At 47.5% G+C, this 21,830-nt stretch overlaps 1 protein-coding gene across 5 annotated transcripts; it reads left to right on the forward strand.

Moving 5' to 3' along the window:
- Window positions 1-146: 146 nt before the first annotated feature.
- Window positions 147-21,387, forward strand: SUPV3L1 (Suv3 like RNA helicase). Of its 5 annotated transcripts, none has more exons than XR_013922379.1 (16): window positions 147-397; window positions 4,835-4,912; window positions 5,182-5,289; window positions 6,819-6,933; window positions 7,745-7,913; window positions 8,953-9,064; window positions 9,339-9,416; window positions 10,518-10,609; window positions 11,280-11,460; window positions 11,847-11,940; window positions 12,591-12,810; window positions 13,164-13,244; window positions 14,678-14,854; window positions 16,138-16,286; window positions 16,657-17,797; window positions 21,308-21,387. XR_013922379.1 is itself a non-coding variant. In XM_080348106.1 (15 exons), the coding sequence occupies exons 1-15, from the start codon at window positions 157-159 to the stop codon at window positions 17,144-17,146; spliced, it is 2,385 nt and encodes a 794-aa protein (XP_080204232.1). In that variant the 5' UTR covers window positions 147-156; the 3' UTR covers window positions 17,147-17,815. The 5 variants fall into 5 exon arrangements, 1 of the variants encoding a protein (XP_080204232.1); XR_013922380.1 differs by lacking the exon at window positions 147-397 and adding an exon at window positions 1,513-1,616 and having other exon boundaries at window positions 21,308-21,384; XR_013922381.1 differs by lacking the exon at window positions 147-397 and adding an exon at window positions 2,217-2,459 and having other exon boundaries at window positions 21,308-21,386.
- Window positions 21,388-21,830: the final 443 nt, after the last annotated feature.

Here is a 21,830-nt window from a genome sequence, read left to right on the forward strand (position 1 = left end):
CGCGCCGGGCGGGGCCTCCGTCGCCGCTGCCGCCCTGTGGCGCCGCTTCCGGTCGCGCGCGCCGCTTCCGGTCGCGCACGCCGCCCCTGTGACGTCGGGCCGTCGCCGCGCGATGACGCGAGCGCCCCGCGCCGCCGCCGCTGCCCTTCGCTGCCCATGAGGCGGTGCGCGTGGCCGCTGCTGCGGCTCCCGGCGCGCGCCGGGCTCGCGCTCCGCCGTGGCGGGGCCGCCGGCCGCGTGCGCCCCGCGGGCTCCGCCGCCGCCTCCTCCGCGGCCCGGGGGGACGGCGGCTCCCGCGGCCCCGACACCTCGCTCTTCGTGCCCGTGCCGCTGAAGCCCGTCGGCGACGCGGCCGGCGAGGACGTGGGCGCCGAGCTCACGCGGCCCCTCGACAAGGGTGAGTGCGGCGGGACGGGAAGGAAGGGGCTGCGCGGCCCGGCCCGCCTCCTGCCGCCGGCGCCGGGAGCCGCTGCGGCCGCTGGGCCCTCCCGGGCCTCCCCGCGGCGCCGCCGCTCCGGCCGGGGTGTTGCTGCCGGGCGCGGTGGCGCGGCCCGCGGCGGGGGCTTCCCCGGAGCCCGCCAGCCGGGCCCGGTGCGGAGCGCAAACCTGTTGGCTCCGCTCCTCCTCCCCCCGTCTCGGCGCGGCCCGGATGGAGGCGCCGGGCCCCGCTGGGCTGGACCGCTGTGCTGTTCCGAAGGCGGAGCGGTGTCCGAGCTGGGCGGCCGCGCCGCTCCGCCGTGTGAGCGCTGCAGGCGGAGAGCGGCCGTCGCCTGCGCCTGGCGGTGCCGGGTCACACAGGCAAAGCAGCCGTTGCCATCGCTGTTAGAAGCTTCAGCTTAACTTGCAGTTAGAACAGCGCAGGTCTGCTTGTGTATTCCTGGGCTTGCACATCTTAAAGTGTGAGCACGTGAATGTTGAGTGTAGTTTCTGTGTATCAGCTGGGAAGGCTGTGTCCAGAGCCACCCGCCTCAGCGCCCTGGGCGTCCCCAGAGCCGCTGGGTGCGTCAGAAGCGGAACAGGAGCTTGTACTTCGCTCTTGAAGTGAAATAACATCTTTCTCAATGTTTTATGTTACTCTTTTATCTGTTTTCTAGGTGTATATTGTGTCACTTTACACGATGCATTGTTTTTGACACCTAAGTGGAAACAGAAGAAATTCTTTTGTTGACTTTTAGATGCACTAGACTTCTGTTTTTTGATATCTTTACCTGTGATTGTCTCGTAACAGCCACGGAGTTGTAACTGCTTTTTCAGTGTTTCCTTTAATTATAAACCGTCCATCCTGTTAATTCTTCATCCATGTTCAGTCTTCTGCTCAGGAAAGGTCTTATTTTATCGAGCTGTGCCAGCACGCTGCCCTTAAAGACTGGAGATTCTAGAAACCAGTTATTGATGCTTTTGATGTTTGGTGACCCCAGAGTGTTCAGGCTGTAAATGTGTTCTGATGGCACGTTATTTGTATTAACTCCAGGTATAGGCAGCATGGGAAAACGATGTTGATTTGTTCAGAGCTCTTGGGAAGAGAATACATGGCTCTCACAGCTGCAAGCCTAGCGAGGAGCCGAGATCCTGAACAGCTGTAACGCGACAGAATCTGTGTGGTTTCGGACTAGTCTGTGAGTGTTGGCTTGTGTTAGTAGCGCATTCATCAGGTGCGAATAAATGTTAATGGTGGCATCTTAATCGAATGTTACTTGTTGTCTCATGTATTAGATAAGCGGTTCTGTTGGAGTTTTTCAGAGGTATAACTAGAATGCTCTGGGGAAAATAAGCATAGATTGTCTTTATTCTCTGCTAACTCATTGAGAACAGATTGGCTACAATCGTTTACGTCCCCACAGGTGAGAATTAAATACAAACCGCCTGAGGTTCTCCCATGTGAGCCTGCCCAGGAGCAGCAGCCGGGGCCCGCATGGTGCTGATCTGGCTTGTTGGCCTGTGGTGCTGTCGGCAATTCTCTATTTCGAAACCCATCAGTAATCTTAGAAAGGAAACCGAACGAGACTTTCCTTAGCAAACATCATCCATTCTTTTTTATTAAATAAATAGTCTTCCTCTGCTTTTTCCTCTCAGATTCTGACCACGCAGAGTATTATGCATCTGGTGTTTTGGTGTGTTGAACGAAGATACTTTGCCAGATTCTGCTGTCGATATGCCATTGATTCAAGCGGGTAAAGATAAATGTATAGGCTTTCTGGTTACAGATTGGGAAGAAACCTTCAGTGTGTACCCTTCTGCTGTGAAACACCTCTTTGGCTCGTTGCCTGCCGAGGTGAGGCAGTGACCACGGTTTTCGTGCTGGTCAAACACTGTCAGTTTAGCCGAAGCCTGTTCAGACGCTGACTTTTGCAAAGCCGATTTTGCAAAGCGTTGATATCAAACCTGCCTCTTGATGGCCCGCAGTGGAATTCGATGGTGGCTGCACCGGTTTTGTGTAACGCCATGGGAAGCGGATCCTTGTGAGTGGTGACAAATGCTTTCCGTTCTGCTGTATCACGTAGGTTACAGTTCGGAGCTTTTGAGCTTGTCTTATGAAGATTCTGTCTTTCTGTAGCCTTTCATTGCTTTTGCATTAGTAATGTTTCTGATGTATTTGTGTGTTGATATTGTCTTCGTTGTGAAAGGCCCAAATGCGCAGTGTTATGGGAAACGTTAGAACACGAAATTGCTGTCTGATGGAAAGGTTTAAAATCTAGGTAGGTGTTTGCTAACCCCTTGTGTGATTGCCTTGTCGAACAAGCCATTCGTTGAGTGGCTAGGTAACACATGAACACGTAATAGTGAAATACTGAAGGAGCAGTTATGTAGGGGGAAAATGAAATGATGATGTTAAGCATAGATAGGAGGGTGAGAGGGAACAAGAGGTCTGCTCGTGCATGTAGCATCTAGAGAGAGGAGTACAAGGAACAGTGCGGGGATGCTGTATATATAGGGATGCTGTAAATGCACGTGGTTTGCTATTGGTACAGAGCGACAGAATAAAACCTGGCTTCGCAATGCTCTGTACTGAGCCGGTTGCCAGGTCAGTGGGCAGCACAAGTGAGGTTTGGTTTGAGTGTGGAGCTTCTGGTATCGAGACGATCCATTATCCATTTTTAAATAACTGTGAACAATGTTCTGCTGTACAGAGCAGCACTTTGTGCCCTGTGTGTTCACGGGGTCCTTGCTGTGGTTCTTGATTTGTAGCCGTAGTGCTCAGTTGTCATATTGAATGTCAGTTCTGTGGCTTCAGTTGTCAGACCATGGGGCTGTGCTCACCGGTGAGAAATGTACGCTAAGAGAGATGAGATATTGTCAGCCATTAACGCATCAGAAGCAGGAGGTGCCTGAGCAAGTGGATTAGATGCACAAGGTCATTTGAACTGGACAATAGAAGTCTAATGGTTCTGGAGGAATTTTAAAGTGAAGCGGTTCAGCTTCCCCAGGGGTAGACACGGGTGTTCTGAAGTGGGCTGTTGTCATCTCACGTGAGGCAGAGTTGAAAGTCCCCCTGCAAACAGGGCTGAAACGTCTAAATGGGTCTGATACGTGCAGGCTAACTGCGTGTTTCTGAACTTAGCCACAGAGTCAGGCTGTGTTTTTACACAGAACCTTAAAAATGCCTCGGAGAAGTCAGAGTAATTGAGGTGTAAGAGCTGAAATACTCGTGTAGGGTGAGGAAATGGTGAAGAGAAGGAAATATTAAAACAGAATGAATGGTAGAATGGGGAATGATAGAGGCAGGACACAGGTGGTCTGATTATGTGCCCTGATGGCTGGCTCTTGCTAGAAACAGTACTGCATGCAGTTAGACTGAGCTTGCGTGGGCCTGCCTAGTCGGACCACAATCCCAGCTTTGTTCTGCCTTGCCTTCCCTTATTGTTAAGTGCTTGTGCTTAGGATCGCGACCTTGGACGTTGACGGCTGCGATGGTCCCAATGTCACGTTGCCTTGCGTAGTGACAACTGTTCTGGCGTTGACCTTTTCCTCTTGCAGTAAGGCCAGTAGGCTGTGAGCTGAGCTGCGTGGCTGATGTTACAGCTGTTACAACTTCTTACGGTAGCTCTGAAGATAATTTAGCCCCACGCTTTCTTTTGCTGCAGTGTTTTCGAACCTGTCTTTGATTTCTGGACCCTTAAACATTTTCTGATGAGAATATGGATGCCTGTGTAGTAAATGTAAGCCTGCTGACAATCTTGCTTAGTTACCTTTGGGAAAATGTCAAACTAAGTCAATCTGTTAATAGCCTACTGTAAGCGTGCATGGGGCGTGGATATAGGCACTGCTGCGTGCTGCTGGCTTTGCCTGCAGTAAGAGTAACATAAGTTTATGAACAGGTGATCATGATATTTGCTACATTTTTCTGAATTTCTGATCTACTAGAGATGGAGAGGGAACACAATTTTGCCATTGTGATTTTAGCTAAAATTCAATGAACTGCATACAAAGTATACACTAATAAATACAGTTTTGTTGAAACTCTGACCCTGCCTTTTAGGGGAGGGAAAGGGTTTGTTAATAACTTTCTCATAAGAGGAACACCCGTAAGCCGTAGTTTGTTCCGTAAGGCGTTGGCTGCAGGCTCCCACCTTGAGGCTTTTCTGCCCAGTACCAGGGCGAGCGTGTCTCACATTCTGACCCCACCTTCCTGGCGGTTACTCTGCAGTTCCGGACTCTCCTTTTCTGCACTGGGCTTGGTCTTGATTGTGTTTAATTAGGGATAAATCATTTGAGTCGTTCAGCACGGCAGAGATTCCCTGTCTGGAGTCAGGAGGCTGGAAGCCGTGGTCTTTGGGTCAGCAGAATGAGATTTAACTTGGAGCCAACTAAAAAATCTGTTCCTCTTTTTCTACAGGTGAAGTTCTAAAAAACTTAAATAAGTTCTACAAAAGAAAAGAAATCCAAAGACTAGGAGCGGAAAATGGATTAGATGGTAAGAGTACGTTGTAAGATTTTTTTTTAAATGGTAAATCTGTTTTTATTCAGATGTGGTATTAGGCAGATCTGATCTTCTGTGGGTCTCACAGCACCGCTTGTTTAGGTTGTCTTTGTCACTCTGTCCAAATAGCTTTATATTTGCTTGTAGCAGCTCATATTGAGGTATAGGTTTTTAATGGACTGCTTCTGTGTCCTGTCGGCTGTTTACAAATACGGTTTTGTGATCCCACTCACGTTCACTTTGTCCTTTTTCTTTCTTCCCAGCTCGCCTGTTTCACCAAGCGTTTATAAGCTTTAGGAAGTATATCATGGAATCCAGTTCTGTGAGTGCTGATTTGCATATTATTCTCAATGATATATGCTGTGGTGCAGGCAAGTATCTGGAGTGCTTGTAAAATAAAATGTGCATGTTTTTCTTGTGGTTTTTTGACCTGTATGCTTGCCTACGTACTTGTGGACCCCCGTGCTGTTGCAAAAGAGGTTAAAAATCACTGGTTCCCCATCAGAAACATTTGTGCCCGTCCTGTGGAGTGTCTGTCCTTGAATCTCCTGAAGTGGAAACAAAAGAGGTGGAGGTCTTAGCAAGAAGCAACCTGTTGCTTCTGTTCACAACCTGTTGCGACTGTTCACTGCTGAAATGGAAACAGTCGTGTTCCATTTATTCCTCTTAATTCAGTAGTCACTAGGGGGCACTTTGGGAGCTTTCTGCTGGCGGGTGGCTGTGTGTCCTGGGACTGTCCTCTGTCCTCTGTCCCTGTGCCACCCACAGGGGGGTGTTGTAATGACTAAGAGGTGATGCCAGCTGGTAGCAGCAGAAACAGCGTTCTCCACAGTGTGTGTTCTTAGTGATGGTAATTTAAAGGTTACAATGGCCATTAGTTTTGCGATAAAATGTAAATGTGTAGATTTTAAATGTTTACCGTCTTAGGAAATTTGAAGTGTCTTTTTATATTAATTACGCATAAAATCTTCTGCATGATTTCCTCACATCCACCCCTTGTTTACTTATATATGAGCATCGTTTACATATGCCTTCTAACTCACATACCTAGGCGTGTAAAGGGTTGTTTGTTGTGGCAGTTCTGAAGTTTTGTAGTTGAGTTTTGCGTGTCCAAAGATGATAATTGAAAATACCACAGTTTTAAGTTCTTTCAATTCATCACAATAATTTGATTCATCCAATACTAATTCCCAATTAAAAACCAACAGAAAAACCCACAAACAAACAAAACCCATGTTAGGTGTGTTTGGGTTTTTTCTTATTGTTGTATGTGTGTGATAGTAACAGTTTTCTAGATCCACGTGGTTCTTTGACATTCTGTGAGGTTGGACAGTCGGAGTGTGATCTGAAATGAGACCTGTGAGGCCACCTGTGTCCTCTGCAAGCGTTCACGGGTGTGAGCCAGCCTGTCTCTTCTGAGCTGGTCTGTCTGCTCTCGCCTGCTCACCCTGGGATCGGAGAGCCACGGTTGAACCAGCATCCCAAGTCTCAGTAGCTTAGGGAGGCTACAAACTGCTCTCTTTTTTCCTGTTTACTCATAAAAGCATTTTAGAAGGTTTTATATTTTATTTCAAACCAGCACATGTATTTAGGAAGAAAAGGCTGAGATCTTCTCGGGACAGAGAAGCTATTTCTTATCCAGCTTTTTGTTTTATGGAGAAGTTCTCTAGACGTGGGGAGTAGCCAGAGTGAATATACTGAAATGAGATCTTTTTTCATGCTGTTGTGTTGGCATCGCGTTGCTCAGTGTGTCCATGTACTCATGTTTGCCTTTCTGCCAGTGAGATCATTATTGAACTTCGTTGAGAGCAAGAGGCTGAAAAATTACGCGAGTGTGTGGTGGAAGTAGCTTTTCTTTTATTTTAAGGTTAAAACTTTCTTAAATGGGTTTGTGTTCTAGGCCACGTGGATGACCTCTTTCCGTTTTTCCTGAGGCATGCAAAGCAGATCTTTCCGATGCTGGACTGCATGGATGATCTGCGCAAGATCAGTGACTTGAGGTTGCCGCCCAACTGGTCAGTGTGTCTAAGTGTTTTCTGAGTGTCACGGTATTTCATTGTCTGTGGACTTAAGCGTCATGACGTGTAATTGCACTGTATTTTCAGTTCCATTTCTGTCTTTACAACAATTTGTGTCAGGAATAGGACAGACTTTTAAGTAGGGCCTGTAGCAATAGGACAAGTGCTAATGGTTTTAAATTAAAAGAGAGTAGATTCAGGCTAGATATAAGGAAGAAGTTTTTCCCCAGCGGGTGGTGAGAGCCTGGGCAGGTACCCAGAGAGACGGGGGATGAACCATCCTGAGACACCCCAGGCCGGGCTGGATGGGGCGCTGAGCACCCTGAGCTGGTGCAGATGTCCCTGTCATGGCAGGGGGGGCACTGGGGGGCTGGGGAGGGCCCTTCCAGCCCAAACCGTTCTGTGATTCTGTGTTACAAGATATATTGCAATCAATTAGAAGGAAATAAGGTTCTATGAAGTCTCTGAGTTGGTACTGCTGTCTTCTGGCTGTATCTGTTTGGGAGGCAGCGTGCCAGAACATTAAAATGTTAATATACCAGAGGAGAGAGACTGCATGAGAATTATTTTGAACACAATGAATTCCACTCTAAATCTTTTCAAGCATTGTATGATTTACAAGGCGAATGTGTAAGACATATTCACTTCTTTATACTGTCTCTATTTAAGAACTTAATCTCTCTGTTTTCAACACACATTAAAAGGTCGTCTAATACCTAAACGTCTAATATAATTTGTACTTTCCCTTGAATCAGTGTCCAGAACACAAGATAAATGTTCAACAGATCTATTTTTTTGTGTATTTTAGGTATCCAGATGCCAGGGCTATTCAGAGAAAAATAATATTCCATGCTGGTCCTACAAACAGTGGAAAAACTCACCATGCTATTCAGAGATTTTTGTCAGCAAAATCTGGAATATACTGCGGTCCACTAAAACTTCTGGCTCATGAGATCTTCCAAAAGAGTAACGATGCTGTCAGTATGTTGTTTTACTTACCTGCATCCTTAGTACTGGAACAGTCTCATGAGTGCATGTCTGTAATGTACTAGCCTAAGGTAGTCCCTGAAGCCATGGGCTTCAGTGGGTGCCTTTCCGCCAGCGTGCGCCCCTGTGCACACCAGCTGTGTGCTCCTGCTTGAGGCGTGCACAGGGGAACATCGTTTCCCCAAATGGGGCATCATTTTCCCCAAAGCAGATGCTGTGCCGTCATCCCTGTGATCTGCCATGATTTTCCTGCGGTCATTTTCCCTCCCTGGGTTTAGCCCGGTTGTACGAGGGTTGAAATTGTGGCTTCTTTTGCCCATGACCTTTATTTTAGCTTGTATGCAAGAAATTACCCTTGCTTAACTCCTCAACCTTCTGCTTCAGTGTCTAAATATACTTCGCTCACCTGTCTGCTGAAGAGTTCCGCAGCTCCAGGTGTGTCGAGTTGGAGGGTGCTGCTGCCGTCAGGCCCCTGTAGGAAGCTTTCATTAGTACTTTTTTAATGCTTCCAGCGTTTCTGAAGGCTCCTCACCAGCATGTTTCCAGCTGCAGAGAACCACGATTGAGTAGAACCGCATTACAGTAACACATCACATGTGAATGCAGCATAGTGTGTATGTGCAGTGGTGTTTGCCTAATGACTTCTCTTTGTTTGATAAGTCTGTGATTTAGAATTTGTAATTCCTATTATTGGTTTATCAAAGCAACACATAAGAAAGGTCGGCTTGTCCTGGGAGATATCCGTAACGTTTTTACTGTGTAGTGAATGTGGACACCATGTAGCGATGTTCTTATTTAGAAGAATTGCTGCACGTTTTTCCCGCCTGTAGCTCAGAGGTCGTGCCCAGCGCTCGGGTGTGGAAGGGGCTTAAATACAGGGCACAAGTCTCAAAAGGCTGAGTTGTTATTTTCTGGATAGTTTCCATTATATTGTCTTAGAAGTTACTTTGAGAAACTTATTTTTTCCCGCTTGGAAAGTGGATTCTTTGCTTTAAAGAAACTTAACATAAATTTTGTGCATTCCTTTAGAATGTGCCGTGTGACCTGGTGACAGGAGAAGAGCGTGTGTATGCCAATGAAGATGCCAGACCTGCTCCCCATATCGCCTGTACCATTGAAATGTGCAGCACTAATACGCCTTGTACGTATACGCAATTGTTTCCGTCGTATCTGTAGTATCTTTATAGGTTTTATTGTTTAGACTCTGAAGTAGCTGAACTATTCCTTCTCAGTCTTAAATGAAAAATTTCTGAACTATGGTAGAGCAGTTAATAAAATCTGGATCATCTCAGAATGGCTTTTTGGTGGTAGATAATTGATTTGCTTTGAACAGCCTTTTCTGGAAGGCCTGTGAGTTGTGTTGCTGTTCTAGACGCTCTTACTTGGTGCATCACATTCTTCTTCTTTGTTTTAAGATGAAGTTGCTGTGATTGATGAGATTCAGATGATCAGAGATCCTGCCAGAGGGTGGGCTTGGACAAGAGCCCTCCTAGGTAAGCTCGTTGGTGCTGACAAGGATCTAGTTTAATATCACTGTAAATGGCACATTAAATTAAAGCTTAGCAGTCAGCATATTCATAGGTGGGTACAAGATGTGGTGCAAAATACAAGCAAGGGAGAGAGGTACTCTGCCTCAAAGGACCTGTCTGTATGGCAGCGAGTTGCCTCTCGTGTTTTACTTCATTAATGTTTTTTAAAAAACTTATTCTCTAAGTTACATAGATGCCTCTCTTAGTTTTGCTCCTGTAGATAGTACAGTCTTTGTGCATTACACCGTACTGTCCTTTTACATTTACATTTACATTTTCTAGAAGTGTTTTGTTTTTTCAATTAAAACAACATCGTTTTTCAGAGAGTTCATTATGAAGAAGTACTGTTCAATGTTTGGTGAACATTGAATATGTTGTAGTTTTAATTTCAGATGGCTCATTTATAGAGCCACATTGATCTGTTAAGTTAGTACAAGAATGCTTTTTTTGATAACTTTCGAATTTTTCAAGGGGAATTTTTCAAATTCATTTTTCCTCGGATTTTAACCAGCAGTTTGGAATCTGACTCCCCCTGCTCTTTCCTTCACGGCTTTTGAGACTGAATTTAACAGGGTGATTTATTACACTTCCCTTGCCTCTTGCTTTTTCATCTTTCCTATTCCGATTGTCTTAGAGATGTATTAAATACCTTCAGAAGGTCATGCAGGAAACAAAGCTCCTCAGTGCTGTGGTTTGAGAGCTGGTGGGACATAAGCAGTAAAGAATCCATACCCAAAGCTTTGCTCCGTTTGGTCAGTGGTTGAGGACACCTCTTGTTTCAGCTGAGAGGATGCAGCAAGGCACTGGCTGCTCTGGTTGTCGTTCTCCTGGGTTTCCAAGCATCACTCGCTGATAGGAGATGAAGAGCAGCTGAGGAAGCGTTGTGTTGTGGGAGAGGCTTTGGGTGCTGCTCTGGGGTGCTGAAGGAGGTGGAATACAGTCCTCGCTGGTGTCTTCAGCAAAGAAAATGAGATTATGTTTTTTAGGTAACTGAATGTCAGCCAAAGCTGCTATTGTCTTTCATTAGGCAACTTGTTGTACTTTATTTCATTTCATCTTGTTCAGGACTCTGTGCGGAAGAAATCCACGTTTGTGGAGAGCCTGCTGCGATTGACTTGGTGACAGAGCTCATGTACACTACGGGGGAGGAAGTTGAAGTAAGCTTTTTAATTCCAAAAGCTGTGGGCAGAAGATCAGGTCCTCCTTGGTGGAAACAGGGAAATGTTCAGGGTCTTTTGGGGATCACTGACTAAAGTTATTCTGGGAGGAATTCCTGGTGAATTAATTTGTGTCAACCAGAGGAGACGTTGCGAAGTTTGTGGGTTGTTTAGTTTGTTTCAGTAGTGCTGTTGCTCTGCTGGTTCATTGGGGAATGGTGCAGTTGCTCAGGAGCTCTCTGCTCAGTTCTGTGCTCTCTCTCTGCACAGTGCTGTTCTGCCCGAAGGGCGCAGTGCCCTTGGGTTTGCTCAGCGTGCTGCAGCTGTTGGTAGTTGTTCTCCATATGGTGGGGAAAGGTGTTAAAAGAGCCAACACCTGCAGAAGAAAGATCTCCATGACCCGACCTTACTGTGATAATTCTTATTTAGCCTAAAATTTGGTCCTAAAGTCCAGCCTGCATGATTCCCCAGTGAATTAGCTGTAGCTTTATGTATCCATGTGTGGTGGGACAGGATTCAGGTGGCCAAGTGAAAACAGACTCTCATTTCTTGATAGAAACGCTATTGCTGCATAGCCTGCACACCTCTTTTCTCGAATCTAGTTTATATGTAAAAGTGTGTAGTTCTTCTGTCTCTTGAAAAGCCTGTATGATAATTCCTTTCATTCTAGGTCCGGAACTACAAGAGACTCACTCCCCTCAGTGTGCTGGATTATGCCCTGGAATCGCTGGACAACCTCCGTCCCGGGGACTGCGTCGTCTGTTTCAGTAAGAACGACATCTATTCCGTCAGCCGGCAGATTGAAGCCAGAGGGCTGGAATGCGCTGTCATATACGGCAGTCTGCCCCCGGGTGAGCCTCCTCCTCCTCTTTAAGGGAACGTTCTGCTGCTTTCTGCATTCTCAGAAAAACTTCTGGAATGAAGCAGTACAAGTTTTCCTGGCTTTGTGTTCTATATAATTAGAGAAAGTAATCAACTTCCACTGACTGGTGTTTTAATCTTGGGATTAGACCTTTATTATGTACTTAATATTGACCTCCAGACAGATGTAATTAAATGAGGTCTATCCGCAGCTCTGGGAATGATTTAAATCCCTCTACCCCCTTCTCCCAACAGCAGCCGAACACCAGTCAAATACCATCTTTTTTGGTTTTGTTTTTTAGCCTATTATGGATATTAATGCGTTGCTCTGTAAAAAGATCTTGCCATGTGAAGTGGTTTTGTCATTCTGTTTCAGGAACAAAACTCGAACAGGCAAAGAAATTCAATGATCCTAATGATCCGTGCAAAATTTTAGTTGCCACAGATGCAATTGGAATGGGACTCAATTTGTAAGTACTTCAAAGCAGATTATGATATGATTTCTGTTTTTTCTGCAGGTGTGATACCTACATTAATTTCCTCACTTTTTTCTCCCCAGTTTGGCTAATCTGGCCAGATATCTGCTGTGTCTAGATAGCAGTACATACATTTTAATTCTGACGTAGGGATAATTTGATTGTGTAGAACTAAGCTTTAATTTTAAAACTGATTCTAGAAACGAAGTAGCTCTCTTGACCTAACTGTGTGTGGTAGCGGGGCAGCGCTGAGATCCTGCGGGTTCGCTCAGTCGGATGTGCGGGGCTGCCGGTGCCTTTCTGAAATGCGGAGCATGTTCAGTCCGGTTTCGGGTATATTTTATTTTGCTGCTGAAGGTGGTGCAGTCACATTGCTGTAAAGTACTGAGGCAGCTGGCAGTGAAGGGATTGGGCCGCTCTTAGGACATGGTTGATGTGTGTAGGGATGATGATTCTCCTGCAACTAAGCACTAGTCTCATACTGCCGCTCTGAGTGTGTCCGTAAGTGGTGTCTGTGCCCTCCTAATTTACAGAGTGGAAAAAAGCTCAAAAAAACCCAAGGCTTCAATTCCTCTGCAGTAGGTTGAACGTTGGAAATAATTTGCAAAACAAGGATTCCTCTTTGTTTTTGTTCAATATTTCAGGTGTATAAAAAGGATAATTTTTAACTCGATAGTGAAGCCGACTGTCAATGAGAAGGGAGAAAAGGAAATCGACTCCATCACCACATCTCAGGCCCTGCAGATCGCAGGCAGGGCCGGGCGCTACGGCTCGTCCTTCAAGCAAGGGGAGGTCACCACGATGCACCGCGAGGACCTCGCGCAGCTGAAGGAGATCCTGGGGGAGCCCGTGCCCCCCGTGAAGGTGAGCGCCGCGGGCCCAGCCTGCGCCCGCTGCTCTGGAGACGTCACTGTTCTCATCCCAAACCGCTTTTCCTCCTGTCTGCTTACAAGTTAGTAATAAAAATGTGTTGGGTCATACTGGAGTGACTTTGAATATATGTCCCATGTGTAGGCTTGCAATTTATGTTGAAGATGGTCTTTTAAGAATTAAAAGCTCAACCGCGAATGTTCTGAGGTTCCACGTAAGTGTGCTAAATACGCTGGGCTCTGTGGGGTGCTTTGATCTCTTCCATTTTGTCGTTCTAGAGTTTGTTTCCGATGCACTAACTTAAGAACAGTATTGAGAATGAGTGGATTTTTCTTTATTTCCTTCAGGCAGCTGGGCTCCATCCTACTCCCGAGCAGATAGAAATGTTTGCGTATCATCTCCCCGATGCTACTCTGTCCAATCTCATTGTAAGAACAATCAAAATATTACCTTCTGCTTCTAAAGTTAAGCATTGCTTGTAGTCACTGCTCTTGTATGCACGTGCATTTTGGGAATCTGAGAGACAGCCTTGAGTGTATCTTCTATCAGTCAAATTATTCTATCTACCACAGCAGCGACTGCAAATACATTTGGAATGCTTAACTTGTCTATGTTATAATAAACTTGAAAGCTGTTGAAGTGTGTAAATGTGTTTACATGTGTTAAAGAATCTGTCCTGTGTTATAAATGCAGACTTTTCTGTCTGAGGCTGAAAGTATTAGATTGGAATTGGGATAAATGTATGTGAAAATTGCCAGGAGACTGGGCCGGTCGTGTCCGATTTCTGTGCGTCCGAGAACCACCTGGTTGTTTCTCGTTCTCTGGACTCTGGTAAAACGGTCACTCAGCGGTAGGTGGACAGGAGAATTTTTGGAAGTGCCTAAACCTTTTAAAGTAGAAATTAAGCTTCCAATGCTGTATTTACTATGAAGAATAGTGAGTTTTAGTACACTGAGACATTCTTAGACGCTCTGATGGATTCCAGTTCATATTGTTGTTCTACGCTGGTGTGCTGCTATGTATTGAAGTCTGTGATTCCTGCCCTGGAGGTGGCAGGGGGTCCTGGGGGTCGCAGCACATCACACAGTCTCACTGGTGAGGGTTTCCGGCTGGCACAGAAGTACTAAGATCAAAAAAGAAACAAGCCAAGCCAAACATTTTATTATAGATCTCTGAAGTGTTCAGTCACGTATTTAGTTAAGAAGCTCAGTGTTTTTTTAAAGAGCTTTTTAAAAAAGCCTTTCAAAGGTTTGTGCTGGAGAAATAATTTGGGGGCCAATACAGATTCCCCCTGCGATGTGCAGCGGCATCTCCCGCTTCACCAAACCTTGGATGCGTTTCAGGTGTCCTGTGAACTCCTCTGTTGCAATATCGTATTTATCTTGTGATTTCTTTCTTCCGAAAATAGACCTGTTCCTAACAGTGGGCTAAAAATACCTCACTTATTGGATTTTGTGCTGTAAACTTAGCTTTTTGGGTTATGTTTAGTGACAAACGTGGAACAAGTCCTGAACATAGTAGTAACTGATTTGTGTGGTGGTGTTCTTTGTAACTAAAATATGCATTTCTAGAACGCTTTATTAGTTGCTTGGGAGACTAATTGAAAATGCTTAATTAAAGCATAGTGTGTTACGTCTTCTCCTCTGATCCTGTGTTAGAGAATTGAATGAAAATCCAGTTAAAAGAGCAGAGGGAACTCCCCTGTCCTCTTGTTTATTGTTGTGGTCAAATCTGGTATTTTAAACCGTTCTTTCAGTATAACGAGCCTTTGAAACACTCAATCATGTTTTGGTTTGGTAATGCGAGGTTTAACAACCCTTTCTGGTAATAACACCCGCTTCCTTTGGTTTTGTTTCCACAGGATATTTTTGTGAGTCTCTCGCAAGTCGACGGGCTTTACTTTGTCTGCAATATTGATGACTTTAAGTTTCTAGCAGATATGATTCAGCACATTCCACTAAACTTGCGGTCACGATATGTCTTCTGCACTGCACCCCTGAACAGAAAAGAGCCTTTCGTGTGCACCACGTTGCTGAAGGTCAGTTATTATTTCCTACAGAAAGGTGTGGTATTTGTATGGGAGCGAGCAGCTCTTCAGCATCGAGACTGTTTCTAGCTGCTGGATTTATTGTGGACTTTGTCATCACATCGTTTGAGAGCATTCTGAAAGCGTTCACAGGTTGTAGTATGAAATAGGTGCTGCTGCATCGAGGGGTTCACTTGTCAGCAAAAGAAGTGAACGTGGCTTTAATTGTGGTTGCTGATGTTATATAGTTACATAGAGTTAAACCCCCCGACACACAGTGCTGTAATTGCCCTCAGAACTGCATCCTATCGCTTTGCAGGCCCGGGTGAGCTGTTTCCCACTGTGCTCCCGGAGTGATTGCTTTGAGGAATTTGTAGTCAGCTGATTTCAGTTTTTCAGGATTGATAATTGTGTTTGGGACTGTGACTTTGTCAGGCAGTATCGCCTTTGTCCCCTTTCAGAGACTGCAGCAAACGTTGTTAATTAAACAGTGTAAAACGTGGAGCTGATGTTGTGCGCTCCCTCCCGTCACAGGTATCAGACTTGTGCTTGTCAAAAGTGGCTAACAATGTTCTTTAAAAATCGAGCGATTGATTTGAAGAGGTGGGGAAAAAAGTGCCTGATTAAGGCAATGCTGAGCGTTCAGATCCCCAGTGCTGACGATATGGGGGGCCCAGCGTGGGGAATGCACGTGTGAGTTTAAACCCTGTTCCTTGGCAAAAAAAACGCCTTCTGGCATCAGCCCGTTAGGAAGCAGTTGTTCCAAGGCGTCAGTGCTCCTGAATTTTAGGTTTCAGTCTTATTTGGCTCGTTTATGGGCTCATAGCATAGCTGAGGTGTCTGGGTTTCAGAGGGGCTGATTTCTAGTGCAGACTGATCTGTTTGGGCTGTGAACAGCGTGTTTCCCGAGTCAGGGAACACACTTCAGCATTTTCTCAACCCTGGGGAGTCTGAAACAAGGTAATGAACAGAACGGGAGCAGGAGGATTGAAAAAGACGTGGCCCATCTGTTCCGCTGGATTAAATCGTGTTCCTCTGTGTTTTCTGGGTAGCTCCATACTTCTGTTGCTTAACTGTGTGCATGGCTCATGGACAAATTGTCTTAATGAGGCCCAGGACGGGAGAGGAGTCCCCTGTGCTGGGTAATTCAGTAGCAGAATGTGTGGCATTCGGCTGTGTAAGACAAAGCGGACGTGTTCTGGAGTGTTCTGTGTGTGCAGACTCAGGGGGGCTGGACTCTGGGGCCCTTTCTCTCCTGGCTGCCTGCGGCTTCCCTGCACCTGTTTGTTTTCCAGTTCGCGAGGCAGTTCAGCAGGAACGAGCCCCTGACGTTCTCCTGGCTCTGTCGGCACACCAAGTGGCCGCTAGCTGCTCCGAAGAACATCAAAGAGCTCGTGCACCTCGAGGCTGTCCATGACGTTTTCGACCTCTATCTCTGGCTAAGGTATTTTCTTTGTGCTGGAAAATCATTTCTATTTCTTCCTAATATTTACGAGTAGCTGTGCTAGAAGAGCGGTGCCCTCGAGCCCGTGTGTGTGCGGTGCGGCAGGGGCGCCTTCCGGCGTCAGAGGATCTTGGAGTGCGAGCGTGGCTGTGTTGTGGGAGCCGGTTGTGCAGTGAGCAGGTTGTGACTGGCAGGGCTGGAGACAGGGGTCCTGCACTGGAGCAGCCGGGGTGCCGCTGGAGCACAGCGGCCGTCCCACACAGCGCAGAGCGATTGCTTTGTTCTTTACATAGTAGGTATTCAGTTTCTGTCCCAGTTAGCAGTCCTTCAGTGAAAAGGTTTAACTGTGTGTTGTTTTGCTTCTCTCCAGTTACCGCTTCATGGATATGTTCCCTGACGCTGCCCAGGTGAGGGATATCCAGAAAAAACTGGACGACATTATACAAGTTGGCGTGTCCAACATCACGAAGCTGATCCGAGCCTCCCAAACCGGAGCTGCTGCTGGCACAGCCGAGGTTATGTCGGAAGACTTTCCTCTTTCGAGGCCTGGGAGGGACGGCAGGGCGGGTCCGGAGCGCCGCGCCGCAGCGCCCGCCGAGGCGCTCTCCGTCGCCACCGAGGGCCCGGCAGAAAGAAGAGGAAGGAGCTTGAGAACCTATCGGTCCGCTGCAAAGCAGGACGACCTGAAAAGCCATGGACGCGGGTCTCTTGCCAACAGGTTGCTGCGGGAAGGACTTCTGACACAGGAAATGCTGAGACAGCTGGAGAGCGAGTGGCAGGATCAGCACAGGAATGGTAGATACGGCCTTGGTTCAAAAAGAGATGATAGCTCAAAGGAGACGCGGAAAAAGAAAAAGTAGAACCATGTCCTAGTTCTGTTTAGTTTTTATTCATAAAATAAAATCCTATTTTAATAACTTCTTTGGCATTTCATGTTTACACCGCTGCAGCTCCTGATGTTTTTCCTTCTCGTGTGACCGGTTACGTGAAGCGCTGGGAGAAATGGACTCCTCAGAGCTCGGAGGCCGTAGGTTTGCTTTTGCCAGCCAGCTGTGCACTTTCGGTCCTGGCGTTCAGCGCGTGTGATCTCCTGCAATGTGAAAATATGAACTGGATGTCTTCTTGCCAGATATGCTCACATCGTCAATAAACGTCAGATGTGTCACTAGTAACGAATTAGCTACTCATTGCACCGCTTCCCAAAGGGCAGAGTTTACCAGATAATGAACCAGTAATGAACAGCCTGGCAGGAAGTTGGGTCGGAATGGTGATGGGAGTCATGTGCCTCTGACCCTTGTGCGCTGTGAAAGTGGAAGGAGGTGAAAAGCGTTTGTGTTAATGCACTGGGGAATAATGGAATTCTGGCGACGGGAGTTTGAGAGAGTTCCAGTTCAGTCTGCGGGGTGGTTACTGAGACAAGGACTCTGCCCTTGCTCTCTCGTCGTGTTCTTCCTCATCAAAGATCTCCTCACGCCGATTCAGGCAACGTTTGGGCAGGAGGAAAACATAAAGTAGGATTATGATTTTTGGGGTGAAGGAGAAGTTAGAGGCATAGGTTTAATTTATTTGCTTTTGGAAAATTCAGATGTCTGTTTCTCTTTGACTTTTCTCATTCAGTTTTAAATAAATTACTATGTTTTGTTGCACTGCCTAAACACTTTTTGCTTGACGTGCCCGTTTGTTCGTGGTATCTGAATTTGAGAGGACACACAAAATGTTTTACTTAAGCTCACCTAACAGCTTACAGTTTCGGTAACAGCTTGCAGGTTGATAGTTGTGCCAGCAGCATTTCTACATACCTGTCTTACTGTGGTTGGCAGAAACGGGAAGAATCGGGTACTTACCACCTGGAGGAAGGTTTAATTGTTGGAACTAAGTGGTCAGGAAAAGGACTTTTGTTGCTGGGCCTGCCTGAGGAGGAAGTGCTGCAGCAGCCCGTGTTTGCGGTGTTGGTCCTGCTGGTGTTAATGCTGCATTCTTGTAAAAAAACAGGTTGAATTTCAGTGTATCGAATACCTGACTTTCTAAAACGATCGATCACGTATCTCTGCAGGTTGAAAGTTTGCTGTGTATCCCCTTTGCTTCCTCCTACTATCAATCCTCTAAGCTGCTCTTCACAAGCAAGTTCCCAGCAGTCTGACCACAGTTTTTAACAGCTGTTCTCAGTGTATTTCCCCGTTACTTACTGAAAAGCAAGCGGTGTGTCAGTGTTTCTAGTGCACATGATCTGCCGATGTCAGTGTCGGACTGGTGGGCAGGGAAGGTGTTTAGGTCCTCATCTTTCCTTCCTCCCCCAAGAGGCGTCACATGTGTGTGTGGCAATGGCCATGGGAACGTCTTGGATGTCCCCTGCGTGTGGGGCTGGGCTGCAGGGACCCATCTTGCTACTGTATTTTGCTTCTGGTCTGTTTTGATAAATGTCTCCTTTAATTGTATACTAAGCCGCTTACTAGTGTATATTTTTGAGCAAGGAAGAGTGGCTGGAGTGCGAGCTGTAAGCCAGCCTTGTGCCTGGCAGCAGCTTCGCAGCAAGGGAGGTAAATGACCATAAGCATTCTTTTTCGTATTTTGCTGGGATTAGTGCTTGGCTTAACTCCTTGCTTGTTTCCATGGTGACTCCATAGTAACTGTTTAAAGAGCTCTGAAGTTTATTCAGGCGTTTCCAGGCTGACTTATGGAAGTTTTCCTGCGAGCCGATGGTGTGGCTGTCGCTGGCTGCCCTTAGAGCGGCTGCCCGGCCGGTGCCGCGTGGTGCGGCCGGGGCTGCTGCGCTGCGAAGCCGCGGGCGCTGCACGGTTTGGATATGCAGCAGGCCCGGGGGGGACCGAGTGGCCCCTCGCTCTTCTTCATGGGACTGTGCCGAAACTTACTGAGCTGCATCAACAACGTCGTTCAGCTGAGCTGGGAGCCACATTTGCAGAACTCTTATTTCGAGTGTTCAGATTTCCAGATTAACGTCAGCCATTCAAGTTACAGATTTTTGGAAGTTTGCAAGTTTGGATTTTGTGATTTACTTTTGAAACGTTTATTGTGCGTTAAATGGAGGATGACAGCGTGGCTTGGTCAAAGCCTTCTCAAGCCGCTGTGCGGTTCCCTGCGTGTGCCGCCTCCGTCTCAGCAGTGGTGCCTGTCCTGGGGTGCTGTCCGGTCACCCCTGGCTGTCCTGCCTCACCGGCAGGACGGGCACACGGTGCGAGCGCGGGGCCCCTTTCTGCTCTGAGCTTTGATGGCCCTGTGGGAATACAGTGGGAAGCAAAGCTGCTGCTCGTGGGGGGAATCACGCTCTCAGGGTTGGGTTTGGAAGCGTAAGCTGTGACAAAGGGGGACTTTTTGTGACGACTCAGCTGCAGCCTTGTCCACTGTCTCCTTCACGGAAGACAGAGGCATTTCTCCAGCAATAAAATGGTCGTTAATTACTTTCTGGAGATAAACGGTACACGTTTGGCCGATGTACTCATAGACGTTTATCTGGATTTCCCCATTGCAGCTGTGAGCTCCTTTTCCCCGCAGACCTTTGGCTGCGGGGGCGGACGGGCCGGGTGGGCAGCAGCCGCGGCAGGACCCGCCGTGCCGTGAGAGCGTTTGGAGAACTGCGGGAGAGGAGGGCGGAGAGAGCGGTGCTGTGACTGCAGCCTTGTTTGCCCTGGCGAGCGGGAGGGGGGGTTTGGGACCAACTTTTTTGGGTGCAGCGCTGACAGGGAGGAAATCCAGCGTTGCTGCAGGCAGTTGGAGCTGATCTGTTCACTTGGTCCTGGATTCTTTCCCCCGTACTGGCCAGAATATGTACAAAATGGCTGCAGCGTATTTGGGCATCGGGTCCTGTAGTGCACTGAGCTGCTGTCTGAGCGGACATGAGCTGATGTCTTGTCTTGTCTTGCACAACCGCTCGCCTGGCCAGGGATGCTCCAGGGATGAGCAAACAAGTGACGCCGGCGTTCTGCCATGTCAGGTATTTAACAGAGCCTGCTGCCAGCTTAGGGACGGTTAGATCTTTGAGACCCTTTTCCAGTGGTATCTGTTAGAGAAAGAAAGAAAAGAGAGAATGAAAAGTAAATCTAGTGTATTACAGACACAATGAGCTCTGGATCAAAGTGGGATGGAGCTTGAAAGATGACGTTTTCAGTTTTGCTGGCCAGAGGGGTTGTGACTCGATGGCATGAGTGCACAATGAGGAAAGAGACAGTCCCTCTGGAGTCAGTGTCTGACTTAGCGAGCCAGCGGTTATTAAAAGATGAATGCAGGAGAAGTGAACCGTGCTTTCTGGCTGGGAGCACCGCTTTTTTTCTTCTTTCTTTCTTTCCTCCCTTTCTCTTGAAGATCAAAGGCCTAATTTTAGAACAAGCCCTATTTACGGATTGTTCCGCCACTCTGTCTGCCCTACTCTTGTTCTAGAACAGTGGGAATGAACAGCGCTGGCAGGATCCCCCGGTGCCCAGAGCTCAGCCCTGGCGCAGGCAGGAGGAAAGAAACAAGGGGGAGAAGTCCTCAAGCGTTCCCAGCAGAGGGTCTGTATGATTTCCTCTGCAGAGGCAGTTCCCTTCCCCTCCTTCAGCCCTTTTAATCCCTCCTCGTGATCGGAGACTGAAGAAGACGTAACCTGTGAGCATGCTTTTTTACGATAGCGTGAGATCGGATCCGCTTCAGGCTTTGAGCTGGTACAGCCTGAGATCCGTTTCTGCTCACTGTCCGCTTCTGCCGCACTCGGGTCTGTGTGGATCATTTCCTACTGCTGCTCAGTATTTCTTTGTGTTTGCTCTCTTTGCTGGTCACCCCTTCTCCCATCTCCCTCTTCTCCCCCTGCCCCGGACCTGTTTTTCTAATTTATCCAAATAACTTCTAACTGTAATCTTGTTCTGCAGAGTTTTGGGTGGCAGTTTTCTGGCAGTGCGGTCAGTTTGCTCAGTTCCAGCTGAAGTGCAGTGGGGAAGCACACCCGAGTGTAGGTGTAGTTTGACAATAAGCCTCTAACTACCCCATGAGAATGCTCTTCTGTATAAACTCTTCATGTGGTTTTCTTCCAGTGGTGTTTCCATAGTCCCTATCGCTTCATACACTGACAAAATCCTGGAGAGACCTGTGCGTTCAGAATGCGCTTTTGACAGCGATGGTTCAGGGTGTCATTCGGCTCCGATGGCTGGGGAAGCTGCTCTTGCTGCGGGCACTCTGCCGCCGGTTCAGGTCGGTTACCAGGTGAGCCTGTCTATACCAGCACTGCTGGCGGCCGCGTGGGTCTGTCCCCTCCTCGGTTTGCAGCACCGAGGGTCTGCGTTGCCTGAAACTTTGTCTTCAGGAGCGCGAAGAACAATCTCTACAATACAAACCCTCTCTGGAAACCGCGTGCGAGGTGTTCCAGTGGGGGCAGGGGTCTGCGTCTGTTCCTCTGCGCGGCCAAGGCTTAATTGGAAAGAAGCCGCGGATAAGGGCGCGCCGTGTGGAGCCGGAGCGGCGTTAATTCGTGCGGAAGGGCTTGTCTCCAAGTGGGAGCGCGGCGCGCAGGAAGGGACCTGGACCCCTCTGCCTCCCGCGGCCCCTCGCTGGGCGCCG

The sequence above is a fragment of the Nesoenas mayeri genome, assembly GCF_963082525.1.
Source record: "Nesoenas mayeri genome assembly, chromosome: 7".
NCBI lineage: Eukaryota > Metazoa > Chordata > Aves > Columbiformes > Columbidae > Nesoenas > Nesoenas mayeri.